General features: G+C 45.4%; 4 protein-coding genes across 17 annotated transcripts in view; 2 read left to right on the plus strand and 2 right to left on the minus strand.

Annotated features, from left to right (window-relative positions):
* Nucleotides 1-10,938, plus strand: part of LOC105282840 — a 30,924-nt gene extending 19,986 nt beyond the window's left edge. For both annotated transcript variants that reach the window (XM_011345104.3, XM_011345112.3), the window contains exons 4-6: nt 6,103-6,394; nt 7,278-7,496; nt 7,783-10,938. In XM_011345104.3, coding sequence (XP_011343406.2) covers nt 6,103-6,394; nt 7,278-7,496; nt 7,783-10,266 — 2,995 coding nt within the window. In that variant the 3' untranslated portion in view covers nt 10,267-10,938. The remainder of the gene's footprint in view (nt 1-6,102; nt 6,395-7,277; nt 7,497-7,782) is intronic.
* On the minus strand, nt 10,817-17,022 carry LOC105282851 (sodium-independent sulfate anion transporter). Of its 3 annotated transcripts, none has more exons than XM_011345127.3 (10): nt 16,872-17,022; nt 15,503-15,688; nt 13,621-13,842; nt 13,270-13,465; nt 12,809-13,029; nt 12,177-12,732; nt 11,824-12,050; nt 11,459-11,632; nt 11,235-11,397; nt 10,817-11,129 (listed from the first exon to the last, which is right to left on the minus strand). In XM_011345127.3, exons 3-10 carry the CDS (start codon nt 13,825-13,827, stop codon nt 10,975-10,977), a joined length of 1,899 nt encoding a protein of 632 aa, XP_011343429.1. In that variant the 5' UTR covers nt 13,828-13,842; nt 15,503-15,688; nt 16,872-17,022; the 3' UTR covers nt 10,817-10,974. The 3 variants fall into 3 exon arrangements, with proteins under 3 accessions (XP_011343429.1, XP_011343439.1, XP_011343447.1); XM_011345137.3 differs by having other exon boundaries at nt 17,003-17,020; XM_011345145.3 differs by lacking the exons at nt 15,503-15,688; nt 16,872-17,022 and adding an exon at nt 14,546-15,460.
* Nucleotides 17,023-17,175: 153 nt separating this feature from the next.
* Nucleotides 17,176-22,783, plus strand: LOC105282864. Of its 11 annotated transcripts, none has more exons than XM_026969111.1 (6): nt 17,176-17,445; nt 18,176-18,293; nt 18,572-18,597; nt 18,737-19,114; nt 19,206-19,423; nt 19,490-22,783. In XM_026969111.1, exons 2-6 carry the CDS (start codon nt 18,261-18,263, stop codon nt 22,063-22,065), a joined length of 3,231 nt encoding a protein of 1,076 aa, XP_026824912.1. In that variant the 5' UTR covers nt 17,176-17,445; nt 18,176-18,260; the 3' UTR covers nt 22,066-22,783. The 11 variants fall into 11 exon arrangements, with proteins under 11 accessions (XP_026824912.1, XP_026824918.1, XP_026824910.1 ...); XM_026969117.1 differs by lacking the exon at nt 18,176-18,293 and having other exon boundaries at nt 18,737-18,740; nt 18,865-19,114; XM_026969112.1 differs by lacking the exon at nt 17,176-17,445 and adding an exon at nt 17,452-18,004.
* Nucleotides 22,780-27,341, minus strand: LOC105282870 (sodium-independent sulfate anion transporter). Its single transcript, XM_020032757.2, has 10 exons — nt 27,112-27,341; nt 26,187-26,345; nt 25,959-26,113; nt 25,216-25,513; nt 24,827-25,139; nt 24,513-24,674; nt 24,224-24,364; nt 23,953-24,098; nt 23,668-23,859; nt 22,780-23,551 (listed from the first exon to the last, which is right to left on the minus strand). Exons 2-10 carry the CDS (start codon nt 26,319-26,321, stop codon nt 23,282-23,284), a joined length of 1,812 nt encoding a protein of 603 aa, XP_019888316.1. The 5' UTR covers nt 26,322-26,345; nt 27,112-27,341; the 3' UTR covers nt 22,780-23,281.
* Nucleotides 27,342-27,763: the final 422 nt, after the last annotated feature.

Consider the following 27,763-nt stretch of genomic DNA (forward strand, 5'->3'; position numbering starts at 1 on the left):
GGCTAATTGACCGTAGTAATTGCGTTGCGATAGCAATTTCGTTTCCCCAGCGAATCAAGTTTGTATTTTTCACGGTAACGGACAGCACCTAATCCACCGAGACCATCTTCTCGGCCTCCTTACGCATTTCTGATACACACGCTTAACGTGCATTGGCGCGAGACGGCATCTCTGATTCGATTCGACGTAATCAGTAATCACGAAACAAGAGAGAAGATCATCATAGGAGAGAGAAATTTAACTGCAATTGGTCCAGCGAAAGAATGAAATTGTCCAGGACGAAACGCGCGTGTATTGCACAATACGAGGCAGCGAGTTTCATTGATTTTTTTGCTGCAATTATAAAACATTAATGAGATGTCATGATTTGTTACATAAAATGTTAGAGACGTTAATCTCATAAATACAATACATTTTTCTCTCAGGCACTGTTTCGACAGTCGAGCAACCGTGTTTCACGTGGAATTATACGTCATAGTATTGCACGCGAGATGCTGAATATCTCGTGCATCCGACATGTTTAATCGCGCGATAAACGCGATTCGCAGTTGGCCGCGCAATCCAATTAAAAGCGCCGACGCGTATATTGTCGCTTCTCGATTAACGAACGCTTTACACGGCGTGGATGAGCGACCGTACGTTCCGCTCGAGAGGAAGAGAAAAAAGCGAGAGAGAGAGAGGGACGAAAAAGCGAGAAGAGCGTAAATCCGTTAGGCCAACAGATGCGATTAAAGTCAACGTTTAATATGAAATTCTTCCGAGGGCTGTCGCCGGGTCTCACACCGGTCACGCGTTTTGGAGCGATGAGCGAGTTGACGGCTCTATCCTTTGCTCGCAGTTCGCTCGTGCGTCATGTGGCGGACGAGAATGTCCCAGATAAATGAGTTATAATGCGCTGCGTCTCTGAATGTTGCCGGATAACCCGTAAGTAGCGGCCACGGATAACCGAATGCCGATATTACGACTAACTGTATAATGTTTGTGCACTGATCGGCGCAGATGCCGATCCGGTGCTGCATCCCTTCGCTTCGACGAAACAGCCAGGAGGACAGGTGTATCATTTACTGAAGTCCCATTAGAGCGCTCAATCATGTTCTTCACGTGGATTCGTTCTTGTGAGTCACGTACGGAATGGATTCGTCTTTAAGGTGGAAAGTTCGCATTTGCTTTTCCTTCTTCCTCTTCCTCTTCCTCGAAGCTGCTTCTCTGCAGTGGTTGCGTAATGACCGCTTGAAAAAACAGAAGGTTTTTGATAAGATACGTATGATGTGTCGAATGAATAAATTAATGCGATATCGAGAAGCGAATCTATCAAGTCCGGTTGCTGTCTTGTGCCACTTCGCTCTGTCTCGTCGTATTGCTGTCGTCGATTATGTTGGCTCGTTTGTAAAGTGTGGACGCGCGCACGATGCAACTTTCTAGTAAATTTACGGTCATCGAGTGTATGTGCCTTGATGCAGGAAGCTCTCGAGGAAAAATTTTACAGGCTCGGGCGGAAGTTGCATCGAATTAGATGAGACTGATAGCATAAAATTAAATCAATCCACTTTCACGTGATAGAATCCAGTCCAGAAGAAATAACATGCTTAGAATTTATATTTTATTTTCTCGCGCTGAAGAAGATACGGCTCTTCTCTGCGAAAGTAGCCGTAGAAACTTGAAACTGTCACGAAAGATTTAAGAATTAGGAATCCAGGAACCAGAAGTAGAGATTCAGGATCAACTTTCTGCTTTAAGAAATGTTAGATAAAACGTATTTCTAGAAAAGCGGTTCTTATAATTAAACAAGACTAATTTCTCTGCATATAATTTAAAAAAATTAAACATACATGTCTGCGAAAAAATCATATTTAACATATGATTTATATAGTTATATTTAATTTTCGCTTTATTCAATGCAACACGATACACAAAGGATAACTGGAAAACTAATTGCTCCTTCTTGTTCACTAGACCCGCATAGATTCTCCTTTCAATACACGTTAACGCAACGAGATCCACGTACGTACCCGACCCGATGGAAGAGGTATCCGCTACGCGGTGCATCTCTTACAGCGCGGTAGCAGCAGCGCGGAAGGAAAAGAGAAGGAAACGCGAAGTACAAGAAGCGAAACGGAGGCGACGATACGGAAAACCGCAACGGAGGTCTTCTACGCGCGATGCGGGCCCGCTCGCTAATTAGCGTTTGAGGGATCGTCTTAATTAATTAGCGCGAGAGGGGAAGGATGAAAACGAGGCACGAGGCAAACAGGGAAATCCTTCGACCGCCCCTTCCTTTCGTTTTTTTTCCTCTCTCTCTCCCCTTTCGCGCATCAGTCGCCTCGGAGGCGAAGCCTCGACCGGGCACCGAACCCGTCGTGGTACGCTCATAGCCCACAGGTGCTTCCGCTCGACGTAATGGCGAATGCATAACCGCTTCCTACTGCGTAGATGAAAAACGCGGGACCTTCATCTTTTTCTCCTTTTTTATATTTCACGACGATATCAGATACCGCGCTGCCTTTTCGCCGATACGTCTGCCATCGTCCGCCGCTGTACGGTGTACCCGTTTGCCTCTCAAGCGCATCTTGCCTCCCTCGCCCCCTCGTGTTGCATTGTACCTCATTGTACGGGGTTCTGTACATTGTGCTGGCCGCATCCCGTTTCTTCTGCATTGTCCTCGAAAGTGGCTGCCGTCAAGCACGCTTGTACACCTTGTCGATTAATCCGCCGTTTAATTATGACTCGGTTAACTCGGTACCGCACATCATTTGTCGACTGGCTTCGACGTTATTATTATTATATATTCTCGCGTAGAGAATGCCCAAGAGATATTTTTGTTTTTGATTTTGTTAGTTTTAATTATTCCATTCTGCGGTAAGTTTCGGCGAGTTGCATTGGCGGAAATCGTAGTCGTGATTTCACGGTGAAGCGATTCTTACACTTCCGCGCTGCATTGCGATAGACTCGGCGCAACAGAATTACTCTCGGATATGGAAACGATTGTGCAAAGCTGGAAGATGCGGGATTGCGGAATTATAATACGAAGCAGCAGACGACGGGGACGACGTCTCCGTCGCGCGATAAGCGGCGTTAAAAGGAGAGACGCGCGATGCCCAGCGCGAGCGTATCACGGGCGTTGCATATGTGCATGAGTTATATACATACATTACCATAAATTTATACCGTAAATATTGGGTGTATCCATTACGGAACGAGCGGGAGACGTTCGCCGCTAACGTGAATGCTTCACGCTTTATCAATATTCATGTGCCATCCGCGTGTATCGCGACGCACGGTGTATACCATCCACGGCCATTCTCGCTATCCATTCTTTCGCGGACACTGAGCTGTCCAACTCTATCAACGATTTATTGAAGACGATATCGGTCCATCTCGGCTCCATCGCCTTCGTGGCTCGCGGAATCCGCGCGGTTGCGCAACCCTCTTAAGCGCGACGCGACGGAAAGGACGAGAGCGGACGGATTATCCAGTTGAGAGGAGAGGATTTAAACGGATCGCGTCTATTTTAACGCCCGAGAGAGCGTTTGGCTTGACGGACATCACAGCCGCCGCCGACGTTTATCCTTTCCTCTTTTGACTGTCACTCTCGTCGTCGTCCTCGGAGCTCTCTCGTTTTCTGCGTCGTTCTCCAAATGCGGTCGCCGGGCGTCTCGTTTCTTTTCCTTTCTTTTTTTTTACGGACACGGCTGACAAAGGCTGACGCTCGCTGGGTCCTTCGTATTTCGTGCACGTACTCGGGCGGCGCGTATCGCGATACCGCGTACGCGCGTTATGCATAACACGCGCCGGTAACATAATGCGCCCATTGTTGAGGAGGGAAGAACCGCAGTCGTCTTCCCTCCACCTTTCGCCTTCGCCTTTGTCGCGTTTGAACGCGAGGGACCGTAGACCGCACAGCAGATCGCATGGAAGGCGTTTAATGCTCATTTGCATGTTCCCCGCAATGCATCCGATTCACCGTGCGTCTTAAAACGCACATATACGGGCCCATTCGCGTTTAGACGCGACGCTGAAGCGGCGTTTTTCCGGTGCGTTGCGCGCCGTTAACGTTAACGTCGCCGTTAACGTTGGGCGCCGCAGCGCATCCGGCGAGGATGTTCCTCTCGACGCAAACGCTCGCTTCTTTTCCGACGCAACCGGAGCTCAATGTTGCGGTACCGCAGAGTAGACACTTTCATTCGATCGAGAATCGTTTCAGCGCGGTATGAAGTAACCGTGGACATTGTTCTCAGCATTGTTTCCTCAGCATTGCATGCAGTAATTGGCGATTGCGTCGATCTCGAGGATCCTCGTTAGCCGAAAAACATGCCAGTCGGTCACAAGAGAGAAGGAGAATGGCGCTTAATTTACGATTTACGTAAATATCATTCCCTTTCTGTGCTGTTTGCGCTATACGCTGTATGCCGATGGGTAACGGGGAACATTGCGCAACGACGTTACTCGCGACACTGCGCGCTTGGGAGGATCCCTGCCAGGGGATTCGAATGCTTGATCAAGCAATCTTTATGTTGAATTTGGTAAAAGCTCTGCGATCGATTCTCGACGGAGCGTCCTCGAGTGCATTCTTTCTCGAAACTGCGCATTCGAATTCTTTATCCTTTTCGGAACAATGCGCAGTAACTGACGAGCCGCAAGAATTCGGTGCACGTTTCGCTGTTGAAGAAATGTAGACAATTCGTGAATCTCCTGTACGAGGAACAGAGACTTTCATTGTCGTACAATGCGATTCTCACGGCGCTGAACTTGAGCACGCGGCATTGCGCATTCCCGTAAAACGCATGCGGAGGCCACGAAAGAAAGGCCTCTTCCTGTATGCCATTGCGCGGCTTTCAAGCCACGCAATTAAGGAAACTAAACCGACACATACCGATCATGTGTCGTCAAAGCGAGAAAGCGAAGGAGACAAGAAACGCTTGTCAATTACGGGTTCGATGCTCGTCGTTTCCACAAAATCGGGGAAAAAATCACCGAGTACTCTCGACTACTCGGACTTGTCAGGTGTGACAGGTGTAACATGTACTTCCCTCGTCTTTAAACACCTGCTCACCTTAAGGTACCGTGAACGTTACAAGTCGTAGTGGGAACGCACTGCCTCGTTGTGTTCTCCGTTCGTCGCGCAAACGACGGAATCGGAGACTGGGTAAACAGATACTCCGGATCGATCGTGAAGGCACTAGCGAGGCTTGATTTACATGATACGCACATGTAGAATCGACCAAAGACGTACCAATCGAGGGATCGTGCGCGCGCGCTACGGAGTTACGGAGCGTTTTACGGACTCCTGAGTTATTCGAGCCGTATCAAACGGCTTGGCAGTGCGATTCGCCTCGTTAACTTGGAACGAGCACGACCGAGACCGAGTCCCACTTCCCTCCGCGGCTGCCCGGACGCAGCAGGGAGAAGTGAAGCCTCATCTTCATCCGGTGGTGGTGTGTAGGTTCTGACAATTTCCGTAAATGATACCGCGGATCTCTTCGTCTGCCCGTCTGTCGGCGGTGCACGTTGCGGCAATTTTATCCCCGCGTGGCGTGGCCTGGCGTGGCGAAGCGAGCTGTCTCTTTCCTCCACTTCGTTAATGTATTCCGTATATCAGCGATGATCGATTCCTCCACGTCCAGTCACGAAGCCCGTCGTCCCGTACTCGCTTCTCGGTGACAATCTCGCGGAGGAAACTCGCCGGGCTTGCACACGCGCATAAACCGGCTTCGGTCTCCTCGTCGAGCTCCTCGAGGAGCTCCATAATTATGTAATTACCGGCTTTTTTCGTCGCATTTCAATATCTCCGACGTTTACGCGACGATTTTCCTTTTCGTCCTCGTTTTTTTTCTTTTCTTCCTTTTTTTTAATCCGACGAGTGAGAATGTTACTATCCCCTCATGATTACCATTGGCGTAACTACCGCTGTCGGGCTGCCGCTTTGCGAAAAATGCTGGATTGAAGCACAAAACGGCAATCCGTGACAATTCCGCGAAGTTAAAGTCGCACGAAGCGCCGATTAGACCTGTCATTGTTCTTTCTCATCTTCTTTTGTCGAGAATTTCCGTCCTGGATCCGGACACAATGCAACGGTTTCCTCTGACTATGCGATTTCTTTTTCAGCTTCGTGCAGGAATTCGCCTCTCCGCCGGCGGACGGGATCACCCTGTTGCTGGAGACTCTGCGCGGTGTTCAACTGGCCCAGAGCTCGCCACCGAACTCGGGGCAGACCGGTCCACGCGTTGGCACCCGAAGAGCCGCCCTGGATGAGCTGGGATGTGTCGAGTGTCTGGCCGCGTGTGGCGAACGATGCGCCGATGCGCCACGGCTGCTAGTGCAGGCGCAACCCGGCCTCCTGGCTCTCGCGGTCTGTCTAACCAGTAGCCTGAACCGGTCCCGGGTTCTGGCTCTTCAGGTAACAATCGCCACTTCCGTTCGCAAAGCGGCGCGATACCGTTAGACGAAAAAACAGAAGAAATAAAGGAAGATCCGGACACGGAGCAGCGTCGTGTCGCGCGCGAGTATGTCGAAGCGTGTTGCCGCGCGATTCTCACGCCCTTTCGTAATAAATCACATTGTTTGCCTCCCGGATACGAATCAATGAGTGTAATTGTGAATTTGATATATCTCGGGATTTTTACGCGAATTGGTACGCGAGACCATTCTGTTTGCCTTTCGATGTAAATTACGGGAAAGAGCAAAGTAATTAAAGAGAGAAATAACAGCTATCGTACAGGATAAAGTGGGTCACTCGCCCGGTACGACGCAAGTTAACGCTACCGTTCGGTTATTCGGTTATTGCTTCTCCGTATCATCGGGACACTCGTAAACACGTGTTTCGCATAGAAGTAATACGTGCCGTCGAGCTGGACCGGCCGCTTGACCCGTTATTTCGAGAGGTACTCACCGCCGGAACCAGTTTTTATCGTTTATCCACCAAACGTTATTCGATCGAGCACATTGACTTCATTTGCAAACTTTACGTGCGTGCGATCCCCTGCTCTTTTTCTTTTTCCGCCTCACAGGATGCGTTTTGCCTCGCGAGGCAGATATCGCGCGGTACGATCAGCACAGTCGTCCGTTCCGGGCGGATAATTACTTCCACGGCACGTGATCGAGCGGAGTTCCGCCAGTGAAACTCCGCCTAACGTGTAATTAAAGATGCACGCGAATGTTCGGTGACCAAGTGGAAAATGAGCGACTTGTCACGAAACATGTTACTTAGCGGGCGAATTCTTTGATACAGTTTCAAGCGATGTATGTGGATGTACATACATATATGCGATGTGCGTTTGCAGCTCTTGACGAAAGTGTGCCAGGCGCCAGGTGGACACGCGGCCGTCTCGGAAGCGGTGTCGACGCTGAGGCTCAAGTACGGGGAAGGCGGAAGATTCCGTTTTCTGGCGGGCGCCCTTCTAGCTCCCAGGGCGGCGATCGCCCTGAGGGTCGCGGGAGTCTCGTTTCTAAACGCCTTCTTGAGATCCGCGCCTCGCACGCAAACCAGGTTGTACATTCAGGTGAGAGCGCGAGAAGCTTGCTTTTGATGCTTGATTTCAAAAATGATATAATTAAAGCGCAATTATCTTTAACGTAATGCGCACTATAAATACTTATCTTAATATCAAAGTTACGCACGGTTATGCGATGCAAAAGATGAGAAGTAGTATACATTGTTCTGCCGGAAACTCGCTCTTCCAGTGTTTCCATACATTGCACCATACGTAGAAATATTGCCAGAAAAAATAAACGGTTTCCTCCCGATTGCTGCTATTATGTAATATTAAAATATTCCGCTTTTTGCAGGCTGAAGCCTGCGAAGCTGGCCTAGAGCCGCAGGTTCTTCAGGAATGGCTGAGGGAATTTGACGGGTGCGAGGAAGACGCCTTAACTGATTTATTGCACAAGGAAGTCCAGAAGTGGACGCACAACTGCGTAGACGTGGACGCGCTGCAGCACAGGGTAATGCGCGCCGAGGAAACCTGCAGGATACTTAGCAAAAAGGTCTCGCTTCTGCAAATGCAGCTCGAGAAGCGGAACGATCGCAGCCTGGAACAGCAAAATCAAGAATCCACGACGCCGATCGTTCTCACCACCACAAAGAGTCCAAAGGTATCCTCAAACGCGGAGGACGAGGGTATCAGTTCTTCGGAGAGATCCAGCAGCCCCGAAGATACGAAGCACCAGACGAGGACCGCTCTCCAGAAAGCATCGGCGACGCAGAACAACGATCAGGAAACGACGATAGACGATGTGATCGAGGAGCTGAGAATCATCGTGAAAGACGCCGAGGAAAAGTTCAGCGATAAGAGTCAGGAGCTGAACCATCGCGCCAACGCCGATCAGGAGATTGTTCGCAACGGGCAGGAATCAACCGCCGATAAATTACACAGGACCAATTCGAAGATCTCGGTGAACAACTCCGAGACTTATACGTACGACAAGGTATCCAAGAGAGACCGACACGTGGACGTGTCGAAGACGCGAAGATCAAACGCGGGCTCCAGCGTGTCTCAGGGTCCGATGAAAGGTGAGCAAGTGACTTACTTTGGCAATCAGGAACAGGATTACAGCACGGATTCGAGCGGCACAAAGAGGCTGAGCCCTGGCGGGCCGCATAGGTCGTCCAAGACGTCGATAGAAGGTAGCGTGAAGATTGTCGTCAAGGGACCGGACGTGGAAGAAGCGATAGTACCGACAATTCTGCACCCACAACCGCCCAGGCGAGCCCCTCCCTGCCTGTCAACAATCATGGCTAGCAGACATTGCGACTTTGGCGATCACGCGGAAATCTACAACTCTCACGACGAAGAAGCCGAGGAGGAGACCTTAGGTGATGGCAGCGACTCTTTGCTGAGCGCCTCCAGGCTCAAGTATAATGGCAAGCATCATCACATGTACAATGAGCAAACGAGGACTCTTAACGTCGATCAGTCGCAGAAACAAGCCAAGAGTGACACCATTTTAATCGGATCGAATCATGTGGACGTCAAGTTCAGAAAGAGTCTCGATGATCTGCGTCATTTTGAGGAGAGCGACACGAGGAACAAGAAAACGCTGAGGAACTATGAGGTTTCAAACGGATCGAGAATGATTACGGACGTCGGACAAATCAACGTTTACAGACAATTCGAGTCCGTCGTTGCCAAGGGGTTTGAAACATCCTCCGGACGATCGGCCGATCAGCGGACGATTCATCGGCACAGCTCCAAGTACAGAAGCGAAGTGGAGAAGAAGAGAAAATACTTACGTCGCTCGGCCAGCCATGATTATCTCGAGTCGAATGTGTCAAGTCCGCAGTCGAGGCGGTCGGGTAGTAAAGTGGAGTGTCGCATCCGGAAATTCGAGAGTCTGAACTCCTTCGATGAGCACCGCAGCTTGCAGAATTACGAACGATCGAACATCTCGGAGGGTCTCAGTAAACGAGAGCAAACGCTGCTGCTGCTGGATCCCGTGCGATCAAAGATGTGCCGGTCAGAGTCGTTCCATCACGTCTCCCATCACGCGTCATCAAAGAAAGATCAGTGCTCGTCGAAGGGGGAGAGTGACAGCGGTCTCTTCTACGTGACAGACTTTAATCTGGAGCCCCTCGTCACGAGGCGACCGCGATCGATCGACGCGCCAAAGTCACCTAGTCTGCTGACGAAATCTCTGGACAGGATTGACGAGGGCCTGGATTCGATGGTTGACATTGTCATCACACAAGAGCAGAGTCAGTGGAATAAGCGTCAGTCGAAGGCGAACAGGGTCTCCCGCGATGACAGGCAGCTAACGAGATCACGATCGACGAAGCTCGACGATTTTCGAGGTAACTCCCCCGAGTATTCCAACGTTCCACAGGCAAAGCGAGATAGTATCCCTTCCAAAAGCAAGCATCTGAAGAACGACGAACTATGCCACGTCAACAATAAGCAATTGAGGAGCGACGAGCTATACGAGGAACAGAGAAATCGCGAGTGGAATTATCATAACGAACTGAATTACGCGAGGAGCAAGGGCGAGAACAGTCCAGAAGACTCGCCGATAATACTATCGCAAAATGGCATGAGGCACAATTCCTTCTGCCAGAAGGACAACATAGGCAACAAGTTCTCCGGCAGACCGAACGAATCGGGGATCTTTGCTGGGCGAACGTATGACACATTCGGTCTCGGCAAGAGTCGTTTCAACGCGGGAAAATACTCTGGGAATCAGCAGATCAAGGAGAGTCCGATAGGCCGAAGAAACACGACCTCCTCGCTGATGGCGAAACGCGGGAAGGTGACGGACGTCGTCTCGGGTCTTTATTGAACGCTTCTGTATTGTACGTAGCTCTAAAAAGCGAAAGGAAGCTATTCGCATCGCCATTATTTCTCCATGTAGAACAGCGACTAATTCTCATTTAACTTATTTAAAGAAAAAAATGAACGATGCATCTTATCGATTAATATATGAATGAATAGAGATGATTAAGATATCAAGATAATCCTGAGTGCAATATTTTTGAGTATTATTACGATGTTATACACCTGTAACAGTTTACATTTACACGAAATACGCATATTTTCATAACGTTAATTTTCCAGGTGATGGACTCTTATGTGCCTTCACTACGTTGTGTGATATGGGTTTTATTTAACAACGTTTGTAAATGCAATAGTAGTGCAAGTGCCAATTAAGACTGTATACTTGGTAGATTTCTACACGTTATATGTATATATAAATGTGGAGATGATCGAAACGTAGATATTTATAACGCATCACGGAAATAACGCTTAGGTGAGACAGCAGGATTATTAACTTTTCAAATTACAAAAATTATTGTTCTTTGCGTTAGGGAAGTAAGAATAAGATGTTTTTATTAAGAAATGACTTTATTTCCTACATCGCTTTTAATTTATTATTTCGTGTGCTTAATATCAGTCAAATAAGAGATTGTAACTATATAACATTCTGTTTAATAAAATTCAGTTTTTCTTCCTGTAAACGTGAACAAGATTGTTTGAACGAGGTTCAGTTTCAGCTTGCGGTAGCGTGTAAAAGCGTGCTGGTAACCTCGCTGAGCTCGTGGCAGGAACCACGCGCGTTTCTGTGGACCATCTCTGAATTACCTAACATTAAAGGTGCATGTAGTTTGTCATGTGATTGATCGAGTAGTTGTTGCGAAGATTTATCTGAAAATCAAAAAATTCGCGAGTTGATATATACATTCTTCCCGAAAAGAAGATAAACCTTTGATTCCAACATATTATTAAAATTCTGATTAATCGTTCGATTACCTTGTGATGTCGACAACAAATAAGAGAGCTCTTCCTGAGTCGAGACGTACTGGAACTCGTCGCCGCAGGCGCCTTTTAAAACGGTCACGACGTCCGATCTCGGGTTGTAAAAGTACAAACCTTGTTTGCGATTACTAAATTCATCGATCAATGTTTTTATACCCTGGATCAGAAAGAAAGCGATAAGTATTGACTTAAGCGCATTGAGATCTCGGAGGCGTTACCTTGGCAGCCGTAAAGTCTGCTCCTAAAATGTATCGGCAGTCGACGACAACTGGCACTTGACTAGATCCTTGCTTAATGCCGGCGTTGCCAACGGACTGCTTTATAAAATCGACAGCTGGGAAGTATAAGCTGTTTCCTGGAGTAACCAGCAAATACTCCGCGCCACGATCGGTCTATAACAAACGTGGCACAAATTTCATCGACACGCGAGACTAAACGCGCGGTAAAATCGATAATTTTGCTAAAGAACGATCCGATGCATTCGTCAGGCTCACGTAATCCTCCGCTCTTCATGATTCTACAATTAACGTTGCAGAATAATCAGTAGGAAAAAGAATAATTCTTCGGGATTTCTGCTACCTACTGCGCACTTGTCGACGTGAATCGTAGGCCTTGCTGAGGGATACAGCAGAAACATCAGATTTATCCCGACTCCCAACAAGATACCATACTCTACGCCGACGATAAGGCAGAACGAAAACGTGACGAACATCGGTATGAGGTCTTTCTTGCTGGATTTCCACATCAGCTTCACGACTTCGTACTCAATCATGTATATTACTGCGCAGATGATCACAGCTGACAATGAAGCTGCAAAAAAGAAAAAAGTAACAATTATTTTCCGTAATCGCACGTTTGATTCTTGCTGTCACAATTAGTTCACTTGATGCTCAAATTTTTCGAGACCTTGAAAGAATTAAAGGCATTGGTCCTGACCTTTCGGAATGTAGTAAAAATACGGCGTGAGTAGGCTGAGCGCCAGTAAAATCAGCACTCCAGTGTACAGCCCGCCCATCGGAGTCTTCACGCCGCTGGCGTGATTCACCGCCGATCTGCTGAATGATCCTGTGACCGGCATAGAGCTCGCGCAGGATCCGAGCACGTTGCAAATGCCAAGGGTCAGCAGTTCTTGAGTGGCGTCGACCTTACCCTCGTGCACGAACGCTTTGGCTATAGCCACGTTACCGAGGACTGCTATTATCGGTACCAGCACTATGGACGTACCCAATTCGGAACACATCTGTGTGAAGCTGAGCGTCTGATTGTTCACTCGTGTGGAGAACGGTGGAAGGCCGAACGACGGAAGACCGGGCCTCACGGGACCCGTCAGGATGAACGGAGATTCGGACTCGGACGAGTCGTATTTGTAAGCGATGACGGAGCAGACGATGACGACTATAGCGTTCCGCGCCGTCGAGACCAGCCATATCGTTTTCGCGATCACGCGCTGATAATTCTTCCCGACCGAATACAGTGTAAGGTCCTTCATTTTCTGCGAGACGTACGAAGCTTGTTGAGAGTGATAGGTGTGACTGAGTGTTAAGCGAATATAATGATTTTCGCGTTACCCTGAAAAACAGCAGAACCGCGATGCAAGTGACACTCATCGCAGTGTCCCACAGGCTCGCATCGGAGATGTTCTGAAAGACTTTGATCAAGGTGTCCAGGAATCCTTGCGATGAGATTTTCAGACCCAGCAAGCCTTTTAGCTGCGAAGCGACAATTATGACGGATGTTGCCGACGTGAAACCCACTGTGACCGGTATAGAGATGAAGTCTATGAGTACACCTACAAAATTGTTCTTGTATAAAATGCAAATACTTGTTAGACGGTTAAAAAGTACCGATTGCACAACAGGAATATATTCAAGATCGATTTAATTACACTTGAAAGTAGCGTAAACTCGTACATGGCGCTTTGCGCAACTCTTATCTTGCGCGCTACAATAGGAATACTTGTTTTCCATTTAGTTTCTATCATGTGACGGTCACTTAAATTAAATCATTTTCTTATTGCTTATCAGCGTACCTAAACGTAAGCATGCCATTAGCAATTGCAGGCAGCCAGATAAGAATGCGAGGAGAATGGCGAAATCAGCATTTCTCCCTTGCACATAATCATGAGTCATTAGTGCCATGAGCGCAGTGGGACCAATTGTGATGTCTTTACAAGAGCCGAATATCACGTAAACTATTGCTCCCATGAATGCCGAGTAAAGGCCATACTAGAAAAAGTAACATAAATTTCAATTAATAACAATTAATCACTCATTAATTTATTAACAATCATCATAATCTCGATCTAACAAAGATTGATTATTATATATTATTTGTGAGATTAACAATTCATTTTTAGGCGTAAGTTAGTATTGTGTTGTACCTGCGGTTCTAAGCCGGCCAACGTCGCGTACGCGAGTCCCTGCGGCATAACAGTAAGACCGACCGTGATGCCGGCGATGGCATCGCTAAGTAACTTCTCCGAGTTGTATTTCGGCAACCATGCTAGGATCGGCAGACGTCTCGATGCCAATTTGCCTAGTCGATCGATGCAGCTTCTTCTCTTCCAACGATCGACCTCGTTTGCCATTTCGAATCAAGCCAACTTCACCAACAAAGCAAGGTACAAATAAATCTATTTGCGATATTCTTACTCTATAAATCGTTCAATATATTACCGATATTTATTATTTCAATCTATTTTAAATGCTGTGCGTTCACATGCAAATGAATATTGTTACACATAATAATTTCCACTTTGAGATTAACATTGTGCGATATACACAACATTCGTACTCTCGTGCGTGTGTTTACGTCGATATGAGAACAGGCAGACAGCGATAGTTTGCAATATATATAGCAACAGCAAATATAATGTATTGTAATTATATTGAAATGTTAACGCTTGCTATCGCAAAGTCAGACAAGCTTGTCATTTTGATAATAATGAGCGACGCTTTTCTCAGACATTAAATAAATTTCAACATAACGAAAACTTCATATAACATATCAAAGTTTTTATATCTACAAGTTTGTTAAACGGAAAAGCACAAAGAGTCTATATTATAAGCACGCGCTGAGCACGTCATAAGCACGCGTCTATTTGTATGCAATATACAATGAAAATAAATACATGTATACTCTCGTAAATACATGTTTAATCTCGCCCGCGATTAATCCGAATGAACCGGAATGTTATCCAAGTAACTACGTACGTGTTCGTTCGCTCGCGGAAGTGTCGATAATGCAAATTTATCATAAAATGCGGCGCGAGATTACGCGTCGCGCGCGTGCTTAACAAGAGTTACCATGGATAACAGAAAAAAAGAACGTGGAACCGCAGCGCAACAATGGACTGGCCGAAGATGGAGAACGGATGGAGTTTGAAGGCGGACACTTTCACCGGGAGAGAAACGGGTTTTCGTCGGGAGTCGGTATTTGCTTCTTTCCTTGCCGAAGTCAGCTCTAATCCGGAGCTGGCGGGCGCACCTGCGTGATTTACCGTATCCTGATAGCCGAGTGTGCGCGGCTCGCAAAGCTCGCTCGCTCGCGCGCGCTTGCAAATTCCGGCGGGCCGTAAGACTGAAAGTACGCGTGCCCCGTCGAGCCCCTTATATACCCGGACGGATAACGAACCGAACTTACATCGCTCGGGGAAAAGTCGCTCTTAACCTTCGCACTTTTTATAGGAATCACGAAGAAAACAGTAACCGATACCGCTTGCGCGCGTCGCGAAACGTTTATTAACTCCGGACAGTTCCACTGACAATCCTCGACGTTCCTAATGTTGAGCAAGAACGTACGCGTAAATTACCGCATGGCGAAATACGCGAGAATATGTAATTACCAGTACGTTAGCTTCTGATCAATTAGCTTTTGTTGCTACTTCTGCGAATGCGTAATTCACCGATATCGTCGCCTTACGGAAGGAGAATTAAAAATTCTTCCATCGCTCTCGTGCGTCTTGCTAAAAAAAAATGGAACAAGACGTTTCTCTCGAATCCGTCATTCGGAAATTCGATAACTCGCCGAATAGGAGTCACTGTTAGGTATCTTGGCGTTGATTCTGCAAAAAGAGTTCCAAGGCTGACCGGGTTAGCCGGTGATCATCGAGATTCGCACGCTTTCCAACTAACAAAAACTTATGCAGATTGCGCATAATGAGTCTGATGAACGCACGGTCGTTAGCCTTCGGGCGTTTCTACAGGTCGGCAGCGCGTTGTGCAATTAACATGAAGGCGCGTAAATCTCGCCTTCGTACGTACCCGATTGAATCTCAGTCCGGTTGAAAGGCCAAAGCGCGAGCTACGAGTCGCCGGACGGCGTACACGTGAGGACGTCTCGTAACATCTTCCGAGGAATGTTGTTTATCCGCACGGGCCCCATTGAGGTGCGCTCGTCAGCAGAACGTTGAACGCTTCGAAAGGCTCCCTCAAGATACCCGCGCCGATCTGTTTGAAAGCGAGCATAAGTACCTTGACCTACCTGTATCTCTAGCGAGTCTACTAGAAGCGACTACTAGAAATACATTTTCGCAAACGCGAGACACTGGGTTGCCATGCCGAGAGTCCAGGCCGAGCCGTTAATTACAAATTACTTCATTCAGAATTAATGCAAAGTCTTGCAATTCCGGGAGGTCCGTGCGAATTGGCAGAGCTATTATTCAAGCGCGAAGTTTTGTAAGATTAATTCTTAATTCAGCAGTTTTCGAATTTTGCCAAGAGAGTCAGCATGGACTTTCCCGTCAGTATACCCCCGCGCTGTTCTCTTGATTCAAAAGGAGAGAAAAGAAAAGAAGAAGAAGAAAAGGTAAACTAATATGTAATCTGATGTAAGCGTCCGACACGCGACGCTTCTTCGCGTGCAACGAGGATTCGCGTGGTCGTCGTCATTGTTGATCGGCAGCGCGCATGTTACGCTGTTTACGCGGACGTGTATCATTTCGACGTTCGCGCAACCGTTCAATTGGGAACGTTGCGTTCGTTCGTCATTATCGAGCAATTATCCGAAGGACGCGTGCGCGCGCGCGCGCGCGCGTGCTCGAGAGTTTAGTCGCCAGTCGCCTGTACAATTCAGGACTGCGGGAACGTAACTGGCTGCGTGATGTCTCCGCGAGCGTGTCAATTATGTCAATTTTCATCCGATACCTTGAAACGGATACCTTTATTCTTTATACGTGACTCCCGTATATACATTTTCTAACGCGGCTGAGCCCACCTGACGAAAGTCCTCATTTTTTAAAACATCCATTTCGCAATGATATCGAGGGCGTCGATATCTCGCGACTGATCGATAACGGGCAACCGTTTTTGGAGCTCAAAATGGAGTTTTGAGTTATTTTCGTATATTTGAGAACTTCAACGTCGCGATGCTTTTATAGTAAAATATATTAAAATCTTGATAGATTAAAGCAGATTAATGTAAAGGTTTTTAATATCGTGTTGCTAACATTATTGCTCCGAAACTTGATACACGATGCTCTTAAATTTTAATTACGAGGATAATTATTGGGATAGTTCAGTTGCTCAAGTAAGACGCGTTTCTGCTGTTTTATCGGTAACTTTTACAAGTAACAGATAGCGATATCGTGATAACTATTTTGACAGAAGTACGTTAACTTAACCTAAAACTTACGACGAGCTGATTCGCCGCGCGTCGCGGTCGATGTATCGAAGTAGACACGACCGCGAGGTTTAGCGATGTGGAACGCGACGGAATGTTTACATCCGCGTGTAAAAGTCACAACAAAACGCGTTCGAACGAACCTCACTGAACCCGGTCACACAATAAATCCAAACACCGCGGAACGGCGATCGTCGGCGCAGCTTGTCAACGCAAATGCAGGACTACCAATGTAAAAATGGCGCTGAAAATGTCACTAGAGCGTGTTGGCGATTCCCGCATGGGTCTACACTTCACTTCGCTCCTCTCTCTTGCTCCAACACTAGACGAGCGGATATCTATCTCACTCCAAGAGCAACAAGTGTGCGAGAAGGTGTAACAAAACGAACGAAACTCGCGATTGTTGATAGCCAATCGGCGTGCGCGGCGAGCAGCGGTGGAATTTTTGAAACTTCCTTGCGGCGATTCTGTTTATGGCGTTGATCCGGGTACGACGTAAAACCGCGAGCAACGTTCCACTGGATATTTGCGCAATTTGCGCGTCGAATCGTTCCCTGGTGAACATCCTGAGGTAATCGCGAACGAGGTAAGCCGTCTTCGTCTTCGTAAGATTAATACCAATGCTTCGATCGCGCGTATCGGTATATCCGATTCGCGCAGGCTGTATGACACGATTCTACCATGTTGCGAACCTGCAAGTGTCGACGTCGTCATGCTGTTACAACCGGTTACGTTACGTTTGTGCCCGGCGATGACATGACATTGGAAGTTCGACGGTGAACGAGAATCGCCGAAAGTGGGCCAGTTGCGAGGGACTCGGGAAATTGTTCTTTTTTTTCTTTTTTCCAAAGATTGGTGATTGGTTTGGATTGGTTTCTCCGATCTGCCTCTTGATCCGTCGTCTTATTGTTCCAAGAATTGTGTCAACAATGTCTTGTGATGGATATACGGTTTCTTTTATTTCTGCAACCCGATCTGTGCTTAGCAACGTCATTAGACAGAAGTCAATGTAGAGGAGAGTCCCGATTAAGTAACTGTAACACTGCGATTTTTGGTTATGACTGGTCTAAATCGTTCCAACTGAAATCTGAAGGAGCGTAAAAAAATATTAAAAATGTCCAACCTGTTGCACGATTGCCAAACATGTATGATTGATAGCTTTTGCAGCACTGTCATCACTAACTCTTCCAATACTTAACAAAGTTATATTGAAATGATTTAGAAACTCTATATAGAAATTTTGCAAATAGAAATTCGCTCAAGTTGCATGTACTGTGCCTAAACATTTTTTAGTTTTATCAAATATTTTGTGATAGGTCTAATGGATTATGCTGATAAAGATTTAAATAAGACCTCCGATGTAAAGCGAGAGGCAATGGTCAGCAAGCTGCAAAATATGCAATGGCTGAAAAGCACACTTCATTCATCAAATCCGTATGTTTTAATCCTTATTCTTTGCTTATTGTCTATATACCATGTTGCGTATTAACATAATTTTCTCATGTGACCTTATCTTTACTGTCATTCATCAATAATTCCATGTTTCTGCAAATCTCCTTTTATAATTGTACTGCAATTATACATTGAATCACATTTTGTTTTATGTTAATTTGAACAGTTTACAAGTTTTAATCACGACATGAGTTTAAGGTATAATTCAGTTCTGAAATAGCCTAAATAATAATAAAATATTTTGTGTAAATTTTTCCTAGCTGGTATGTAAATGGATAAATCAAAGGTACATATCTGCAATAATTAATAAAATATTATTTAATTATAAAATAAAGAATATACATATATATATATATATTCTCTATTTATCTGGAAAATTCTTATATTAATTTCTAAATAATTTTTATATTAATTTCTTTTTACAGAAGGGTAAGACCAGTTTGTAAACAAATGCGAGATCATAATGAGAATAGCAAATCAGAAGATAAAGTTTTATTGATGAAAAATGGCCAAGCACATTTAGTTGAACAACGTGACACGTGTTGTCCAACAGAAAAGTGCGAGAAACATATATCTGGCGACATAATGTCGGAGAGCAACAAGAACATGTGCAACAAAGATGCGGATGCAGCTGATGCATCCCCAAGCATTAAAGAATTGGTCACCCGCAAGGACGAAGAGGGGGGAGACACCTTAAGTGTTGGAGAAAGTATCATAACAGGACAGTTGGAGGCTGAGTTTTGCAGAGACGAGGAATCAAAGGACGCAAATTTGGCACAAAATACAACTGACAACTCTGTGCAGTAAGTATAAAGAGAGTTTTGAAGATTCTTTAGTTACTACATTATTTTAATGCATTGCCTTGTATAACATTTCATATCTATAATGAATTAGAATTGCTGCATCTCCAAACCTTGACAAGAAGCTCGAGCCACAGAAAGCTGGTCGAGATACAGGAAAAATGAGTCTTACAAAACATTCTGATGATAATAATAATAAGTCGGAATTTCCTACACTGCCCGTATCGTCGGAAACTGATAATAAAGAGAAAGCGATTTGTGGAGAAGTCGATATGGAAAGTAACAAGAGCCCGATGAAAACCAAAGATAAAGGTAAGTTTATTTATAAGTACGCATCTTTAGCACGAAATAATACATTACCATTCCCTCAATTTTCAGATGCAAAAACATCAACCAATGACTCAAAAAGTATTAAAAATGAAGGATGTGGTGCTTTATCGAAAAATAACGAGAAGCCTTCCACTTCAAGCACCGATTCCAGAAAGTCAGTTTCCAACTCGTCGAAATCGATTCCCGTTAATAAGAGCGCAAAAGTAGAGCGATCCAATGGTAAACATGTATACGCGAGGAACATTGCTTGCATACGGAGAGAAGAATTTGTGAAGCAACGCAGCGTGTCGAGAGACGGAACTGAAAATGAAAGGAAGGACGTTGCCGCGAGACCAAGCATATCAAAAACGGACGTCGAGGCAGAACTTAATAAAACGATCGATACGACACCTCAGAGCAAAAGCACGAGTAGGAGCAAAGCACCGCAGAAACAACAGCAAGCGGTTTGCAAGCAGTCATCAAAGACGAAGTCGCAGGAATCTTTGAGAAAGAACTCACCTAATGATGGTAAAGCCAATGCAGAGAAAACGGAGACTAGAATGCATACATCCAAAAGTTCTGAATCAACCTCGAATGAGTTCGAGAGGAAAGATCAAGAAATCGTCGGTGAGAAAAACTCGCAAAACGATCAGAAAACAAATCGTGGCGTAAACGTCAGAAGAAGCACTACGTTCGTCGCGCAATACAAGCATTCAACATTCTCGAAACAAGCTAACGACACGGCGCCTAAGCCCGAGTATACCTACGGAAGAAGTTCATACGCGCGTAATAATCCAAGACATGATAGAGAACGTGCTGACAATGTCGGACGCAAGGGCGTCATCCAGAGAGACACCTCCGCCAACTCGAAATTCAACAGGAGAAGTGAGGAACTCTGCGCAAACAGTACGGATAATCACGCAAAGCGGCAGAACAAACCAGACGCGTCAGCGTCGTGTGACTATAAAAACGTCGTAGATTCCGCAGAAACGGGAACACAATTAACAGAAAGTAAAGAGTCTGCAAGCACTCCAAGTGTTGACCACGCGGAACAGAAACCTCCAACGGCAGAACAGTCTCATGAAAGGGTGGAAACGACTGACAAGTCTAAAGCCGACGTGACTCAGCAGGGTGTAGTGGTTACCAACAAAATGATTGACAAAGAGATGAATACGTACCCGTCGAACGACGATAAGTCTACGACGGAATCGCAGACCGACGTGACGCATCAGCATTTGAAGTTGAAGAACACGCAACGCATGGACAACGTGAAACAATTGGAGAACAATCAAGCCTGGGGCAACGTCTCGTCGGCGATGCAGAGGAGCGACGCAATGAGTGCGAGCTCGCAGCAGTCTGTTCAAAATATGCATTTCAGCACGCAGCAAATCAACGTGCAAGCAGAAGACCTACCGAGGCAGGCATCACCGTGGACGCCGGATTGCGGCAGATATTACGAGCAGACTGCGGCTGAGGACCTAACGCGATGGGGGCACATCCCGAATATCCCGGCTTTCGATGCGGTACCGTACGAGAACAATTTGCCAATCGCATCGAGCGATGGCGAAGTCGCCATTCCGCCTTCCACGCTGGAGATTGTGATCGATAGGAATAGAGAAAATTTGAACGCATTGTACAAGTACGTACCGCACATGCAGCCACGGCCTGTCGCGTCTCTTTCGAATTTTCCCGGTTACTCCGTATCGCCGGGTCATGGTAGCAGGTGGAGTCCGGCGTTGCAGGAGGGCGGCATTCACATCGAACACTCAGTTTACAACGTGCCGCAGCAGCTCGCGGCGATGCCAGTTTACAGGCCCAGCGCGTTCGGACCCGAGGAATTTAACGCGCACCCGATGAACTGCCTGCCGCATCCGGCAGTCTACACGCCGTGCATGCAAACGTGGAACCCGCAGTTGCAGTATCCAGTGCCCGTCTTTTACAATTCTCCGTATGGTGGTTACGCAATGTTCCCCGATACGATGAGTCAGTCGAGTGAGTTTAACGAGAGTGATTCCATGCACGGTCAGCCGCCCAAATACATCCCGCACGCGCAGATGAACAATTACGTCAGGAATGCGCGCGGTTACGACTCGAACGCCGCACAGGCGAGAAACACCCTCGACAACGTTCCCGTGAAGTGTAATCAGTATTACAAGAGATATCACGACAATTATCGCCTGGCTTTCGACATGCCGCGACAAGCACCACCGGTCTCGCATCCGAGACCGCAAGGGATGAATTTTGTGCCGACAAGCGCGAACATGAGTCAGCGCAACGCGCACTATTCGCAAAGCCCTAGGTATTGTAAGCCAAGTGCGAACGGCACGCAGATGCCGAAGAACCCGTACGATCAGAGGATACAGGACTTCATTTGCGACGATAACGCATTGGAGGACATTCCTCCAATGATATCCCCGAAAGAGTTCATAACGAGCAACATGAATCTCGCGAGCCAGAACGATCAGTTTGTGACGCAACCGTTCAAGCCGGAAATCAAGATGAACCCGAGCGCGGATTATCGTCCGCCGCTGTGGCAAAGATGTGGTAATGGTAATTTTCGCAGAAGCACTTCTCAGGATATTTCGAGAGATAATGGATCGCCCGTCAGTATCGGTCGCGGTATGTACAAGAGTAAAAAACCGTAAAAACGCGAGAGGTGTTTGAATCAGTAGCTCATAAGCTGTGATATAACATTTACCTTCATGCAAAAAGGATTTACGTATCTTAAAATAATCTACCTCTTACAACTTTTATGCTTAGAGGAGAATTGCGATCAAAATTGTGTTGAAAGTTCGATAAAATTATTCATGTAATTCGTTATCTTTTCTTTTTTTGCAAAGGCTTGAAGAAAGGAATATTGCGTTTCCATAACAAGCTTTTAGTGTTAACAATGAGGAACCGTGTTATAACAAGTGTTCAGAAAATTGAATATTAAATAAGTTTATATTATGTATTGTAATACCGAGGTAAACTGCTCTCTTCGCATTTAAAAGACGTGCTTCAAATCTTTATAGTTTCAGATACCGTATATATTACCAAGGTAGATATATTTATTTAAGTTTAAGTCTGTGTGTAAGAGCTTCAGTTTCACTTACAAGTTTCAGTTGCAGATCACACGGTGTGTTCCGGAATCGAAATTATATTTCCAAACATATCGATTGTGAGAAATGTTCTAGAAATAATACTTAGCATGTAAGATGTTCAGACGTTTGATTTCTTATCATTTTAAGATGTTCCGCAAAGACTTATATATTCTATACGTACTTTATTTTTCTATTTTTGTTTAATCTGCATTGTTAACACAGATGATATAGTTTATTTTTCTGGACGAAAATTTTATAAAATAAATGCTTTTGATACTTTCGTGTATCGTTATATATTTATCGAGTACAGAACATTACTTTATATCCACTACTAATCCTGTAATCCAAATCATTTATTATTTTTAATCGATCATTTCCAGTATCTAAATCTTCTTTACTTTCTTATCGAAAAATAATTATATCAAATAACTCATCAAGCTAAACAATTGAGATGTAAAGTGCGCAAGTGCTCCTAGAAATGCCTAATTAAATATAATACTTTCCATGTTCAGATAAAGTGACGAATGGTAGCAACATTTAAAACGGCTTACATTATATCTTTGAGATCTGTTCTGAATATTTATGGCGATATGCACAAGTATGTACATATTCAATCGGATTTTGTACATAAGAATATTCAAGCATTAATATTATACAAATCGATAATAATTAAACAGATAAGTATTACTTAAAGAAATGTACGTAAACTATCTAGATTTTTGTATGCTCAATATTCGCCAATAATGTTTCCATCGCCACGAAGAAAATGTTTGAGGCATCACAGTTTGGTGGTGGTGAGTTCATCCATCGAATTCTCACAAGCGATCTTGCAGTTTGGAATCTCGACATCATTATTCGCGTCCCGAGCATCGGAGCGTGCCGTTCCTTCGACTTCCCTCAAAACTGCGAGTAGATCAGTATCGCTTCTCGCCGTCAAGATCGGCTTGCTCGACAATGACTGCACACTCTTTAAGACGTCGGAATTTGGCCGCAGCATTATCAATTGGCGATCGTTATCCCTAAAGTCCCTCATCACCATACTGACACCCTAAAAGTAACAATAGTAAGATAATTTATCAATCGGTTATTTTTAATACTATTTAATATTATTTTAATACAATTTTTAATATTATTTATTTGCTGATGATTGATACGTCTCGATACCTGCGCAGCAGTGAAATCTATCCTATCGATATGCTCGCAATCCAGCACGACGTTCGTCAAGGTATTTGGATTCTTCTGGGAGCTCTGATATTTGTCAGACAACGCCTCGGTTAAGTGCGTTCTCAAGTAATCCACCGCCGGGAACAAAAGTCCAGCACTAGGACGTATCAAGACGTAGTTGGTCGTCGGAGTCTGTAAAAAACGGAGAGATCCTTAACGCTATCATGTCGCGAACACTTCAGCGCATATGCCGCAAATGTAATTTTGATCTTTGTGTCCGCTTACATTTCTGTACTCGATATACATTGTCGGCCGCGCATTGAGGTATATCAATATGGCGAGATCAATTATCGTACCTATCAAAATTCCCAGCTCGACCCCGGCGAACAGGCAAGCGAGGAACGTGGCAAATGCCGGTATCAGATCACGTTCTGCAAACAAGATCGTTGTTATTTAAACTGGCATAAATTTCATCAACAAATTAAGTTATTTTATGTTTTTTTTAAATTCGATTACACAAATATTGTTAATTGTTAATTATTTTAAATGTACTCACTGTTACACTTCCAGATCGGGAGTATCATGCCAACTTCCACCATAAATATCACCGCGCTAATTATGACGGAGCTTAGCGTGGCTTTTGGAATGTAGTAGAAATACGGAGTCAATAAAGTCAGCGCAAGTATTACTAGAATACCTGAAATCGTGTTCGCCAGATCGAGTTAAGATTTTTTGGTAACTTTATTAATTTTTTCAAGACATAAAAATACTTATAATTTAATAAATCTTATTTAATAAAAATACCACTTTTGTAAAGAAAGCTATAAGGTGTTCGCGCAAGTTACCTGTGTACATGCCACCTAAAGGTGTCCTAACACCGGACGCATTATTCACCGCGCTTCTCGAAAAGGATCCCGTGACAGGCATTGAATGGAAGAACGAACCGATCACGTTGCATAGTCCGAGAGTCAGCATCTCCTGCGTGGCGTCTAGTGGCATTCCTCGCGCTTCAAGCAATGAGAAATCATCTCAGAAGGATCTCAAAACATGATCACGAAGATGCATTATAATAACATTTACATTATTCTATTCTTCCAATATTCTCTGAAAAAAATATATTTAAATTTATGATTAAACTATTACATTGAAGGTAGCATACAAAACGCTTTCGCGATGGCGACATTCCCGATAATCGAGATGAGCGGTACGACTATGATGCCAAACTTGAAGCTTTTCGTTATATCAATGAAGCTTTCCGTTTGATTGCCAGTTGTCCTCGAAAACGGAGGCGGCGCGATACTTGGCAGGCCAGGGTCGATGTGGCCTGTAAGGACGAACGGTGCCCCATCATGCATCTCGAAGATGTAGGAGGCAACCGCGCAGAGAATGACTACGAGAGCGTTCCTAGCTGTACCGATCGTCCAAAGGAATCTCTTTAACGTGGTACTAGCGACCTTCTTATCCTTCAAATGCTGAAGAAAATAGATTGATCTAATTACGCAATCCCGTGAGACCACGTCTGTTTCGGCGCTGAATCAGTCGGCGTACCTTTAGCACCAGCAGAATTAAAATGCAGCAGCAGGACAGTATCAAGTCTGGTATTCTGGTATCAGTTATGTGATTCGCCAATTCTCGCCAAATCTCAACGAAACTCTCGCCGTGTATGTTCAGGCCCAGCAGACTCTTTATTTGACTGCAGGCAATGATGACGCTCGCGGCTGACGTAAATCCAGATACCACCGGTATCGACACGAACTCGACTAGGAATCCCAAGCGCAGGATGCCGAGGAATATCGTGATGCATCCCGACAAAAAGCACAGCAACGTTGCGTACTCGGGAATGCCTCTAAAAAAGTGTTCTGCTTGAACTGTAAGTTCGAACTTTCACGTTACAGCCTTGACGTGACTGACGCACTTCCGAAGAAAATAATTTAAAAAGTATCGCCAACAGTTGCATCATTTCGATTATATCAATTCACTGATGGCACAGTTTGAGCGGTCTCATTCAATTAGCGCGTTCTTCCGTCACATGACTGAATGAGACCGTCAACAAGTTGTTATGTCAATCACGCTTATAGTGACATGCTCAATGCAAACGAGATTCATGCGTTGTACCGGTCAATTAAATACAGCTTCCGGCCAACGATAATAGAATCTGCTCCATTTATAGCGCCACGAAATTTTCATCTTATGTCAAAGTATGCACAGTCATGATTTAGCTCTGAAAACTTGACGGATGAGCCACTTATCTCTTTGAGCAATACAGGAAGAAAGGACTTTGGTGTTCGTACCTCGCGTAAGTCCAGGTCAGCAAGGATATGAGCGCAGTTGGGCCTATGTTGACCTCTCGACAGGTCCCGAAAACGATGTAGACGAAACTACCCGCGAACGCGCTGTAAAGCCCATATTGCGGCTTTAGTCCTGCCAGACTCGCGTAAGCTATCGCCTGGAATTCCAGATACTCTTTAGCACCGGCGCGGCGGACGATGGAACGTCTGCTTAAAAATATTCAAAAGTACTTGGGGTATCAATGTTAATCCCACGGTGAGACCGGCAACGAGGTCGCCCAGCGCATCTTCCGCCTTGTACCGCGGTAGCCACTTCAAAACTGGAACTCGGTTCCTGATGGTCCTTTTAAACTTGATCCCGACCATCGTCGTTCGCCAATTATAGCTGCCCTTTGAAGTTGCAAAACAGGTAAAGACATTACGTTTAAGGAGAAATAAAGAATTAATGAAAATGTGTTATCGAATTCTTTTTCAGTGAAGCAGCTCTCGGAAGCTCGTTCTCCATTTGCTCGGCTCTCGATATGTTTGTCTTTTTACTTCGCTCGCGTTTGAGCATCAAACATCCAATTCGCCAAGTTCGCACGCAAGTATTAACCGTCTGCGATCGCTCGCTAATGATCAGGATTCATGTGAGTCGCGTTTGCCTGCCGCTAATCGATCGCGGGAAACTACCGCGTTCGATCCGCGTCATCGCAACGTCTCGCGTAATGATTACGTGACGGATCTACGGGATGCCGAGCAGAGAAATCTCACTTGTCGCGATTAAATCATCATGTACGTTCGCACGAGTGCACTTCCTGCATTAGATTAAAGCGGACGTCGTGATAAAAGGATAACAGCGCAGTCACGCGCGCGGCATTCTTTTGCAATTTATGAAACGTTGCTCGCACAACACTGCACAGCTTCCGCGGAACCCTCAGCATCATGTTTCCGCCGACACTTTATTGATTTTGATTATTGACACTTTATTTAATTTAAAAAAAATCTCAACTATTTAAAATAAATATATCGAGTGCTGTCTGCGTTTCAGACGATTGATCGACCGCGACTGGTGATCTCGGACGAATTAAAAGGCGCAACAGATTTCGCACTCGCACGAATTCGGTCATGTAGTGCGGTGCAGTGCGTCTCGTTGATTCATATTATGAATTCCTACCTGTTCGTCGCACCGGTCTCACTTAACAACCGTTTTGCACACACTTATTTCCAACTGTGCGTGACTGTTCGTCTCCTCGCCTGGTTCGCGATCCAACACGACACTCCTCACGTGTCAACGCATGCGTTACTCCTTCCTTTCGTGTGACATCGTCGCCGTGGGATCGCCGGACACAGATTATCGCCAATTTGTTCGACAAATGAGTCCTTCGTTCCGCGGCACTGTGTCTGACGAGGCTTTTGGATGCCCCGTCAGGCAGCGGGTCCCGGGGCAATGATGCTCCTTCACGCTCCGTGCGCAAGTGTCTATCACAAACACTGCTTGCTTTTTCTAGTGACAGACATGACATGTATGTATAATTATATTTTCCTGGACGAGAACACGTATTTTGTAAAACAAAAATGATTATTGCGCAAGTATAGCCCAAGAAACAGGAACAGAATTTTTAATAATAACACATCATTGCATTAACATAACTGCAGCGTAAAATGTTCGGCGATCGATAAGAGATGCAAATTTTTTCGTAAGATTATGTATATGTAATCAATGAGTGTGTATTAATTGTGTATTAATTAAGATTGCTCAGTCAACAGTAAATCTTACGTACGTTTTGTATGACTTCATACGTCGTCGAGGAACGATATAATTACTG

This window comes from Ooceraea biroi, chromosome 4 (assembly GCF_003672135.1).
Source record: "Ooceraea biroi isolate clonal line C1 chromosome 4, Obir_v5.4, whole genome shotgun sequence".
NCBI classification, from domain to species: domain Eukaryota; kingdom Metazoa; phylum Arthropoda; class Insecta; order Hymenoptera; family Formicidae; genus Ooceraea; species Ooceraea biroi.

Bases quoted from the DNA above. Each gene is read 5' to 3' on its own strand.
- LOC105282864 (XM_026969108.1), top strand. From the start codon at position 17,974: ATGTCCAACCTGTTGCACGATTGCCAAACAT. The intron at 18,005-18,175 runs GTATGATTGATA...ATTTTGTGATAG, and splicing joins GTTGCACGATTGCCAAACAT to GTCTAATGGATTATGCTGAT. The intron at 19,424-19,489 runs GTAAGTTTATTT...CTCAATTTTCAG, and splicing joins GATGAAAACCAAAGATAAAG to ATGCAAAAACATCAACCAAT.
- LOC105282870 (XM_020032757.2), bottom strand. From the start codon at position 26,321: ATGGTCGGGATCAAGTTTAAAAGGACCATCAGGAACCGAGTTCCAGTT. The intron at 25,140-25,215 runs GTACGCCGACTG...TATTTTCTTCAG, and splicing joins TAATTCTGCTGGTGCTAAAG to CATTTGAAGGATAAGAAGGT. The intron at 24,365-24,512 runs GTAACTTGCGCG...ACACGATTTCAG, and splicing joins TTTAGGTGGCATGTACACAG to GTATTCTAGTAATACTTGCG.
- LOC105282851 (XM_011345127.3), bottom strand. From the start codon at position 13,827: ATGGCAAACGAGGTCGATCGTTGGAAGAGAAGAAGCTGCATCGATCGA. The intron at 13,466-13,620 runs GTACAACACAAT...TACTTTTTCTAG, and splicing joins TGGCCGGCTTAGAACCGCAG to TATGGCCTTTACTCGGCATT. The intron at 12,733-12,808 runs GTAACGCGAAAA...TACGTCTCGCAG, and splicing joins CGGTTCTGCTGTTTTTCAGG to AAAATGAAGGACCTTACACT.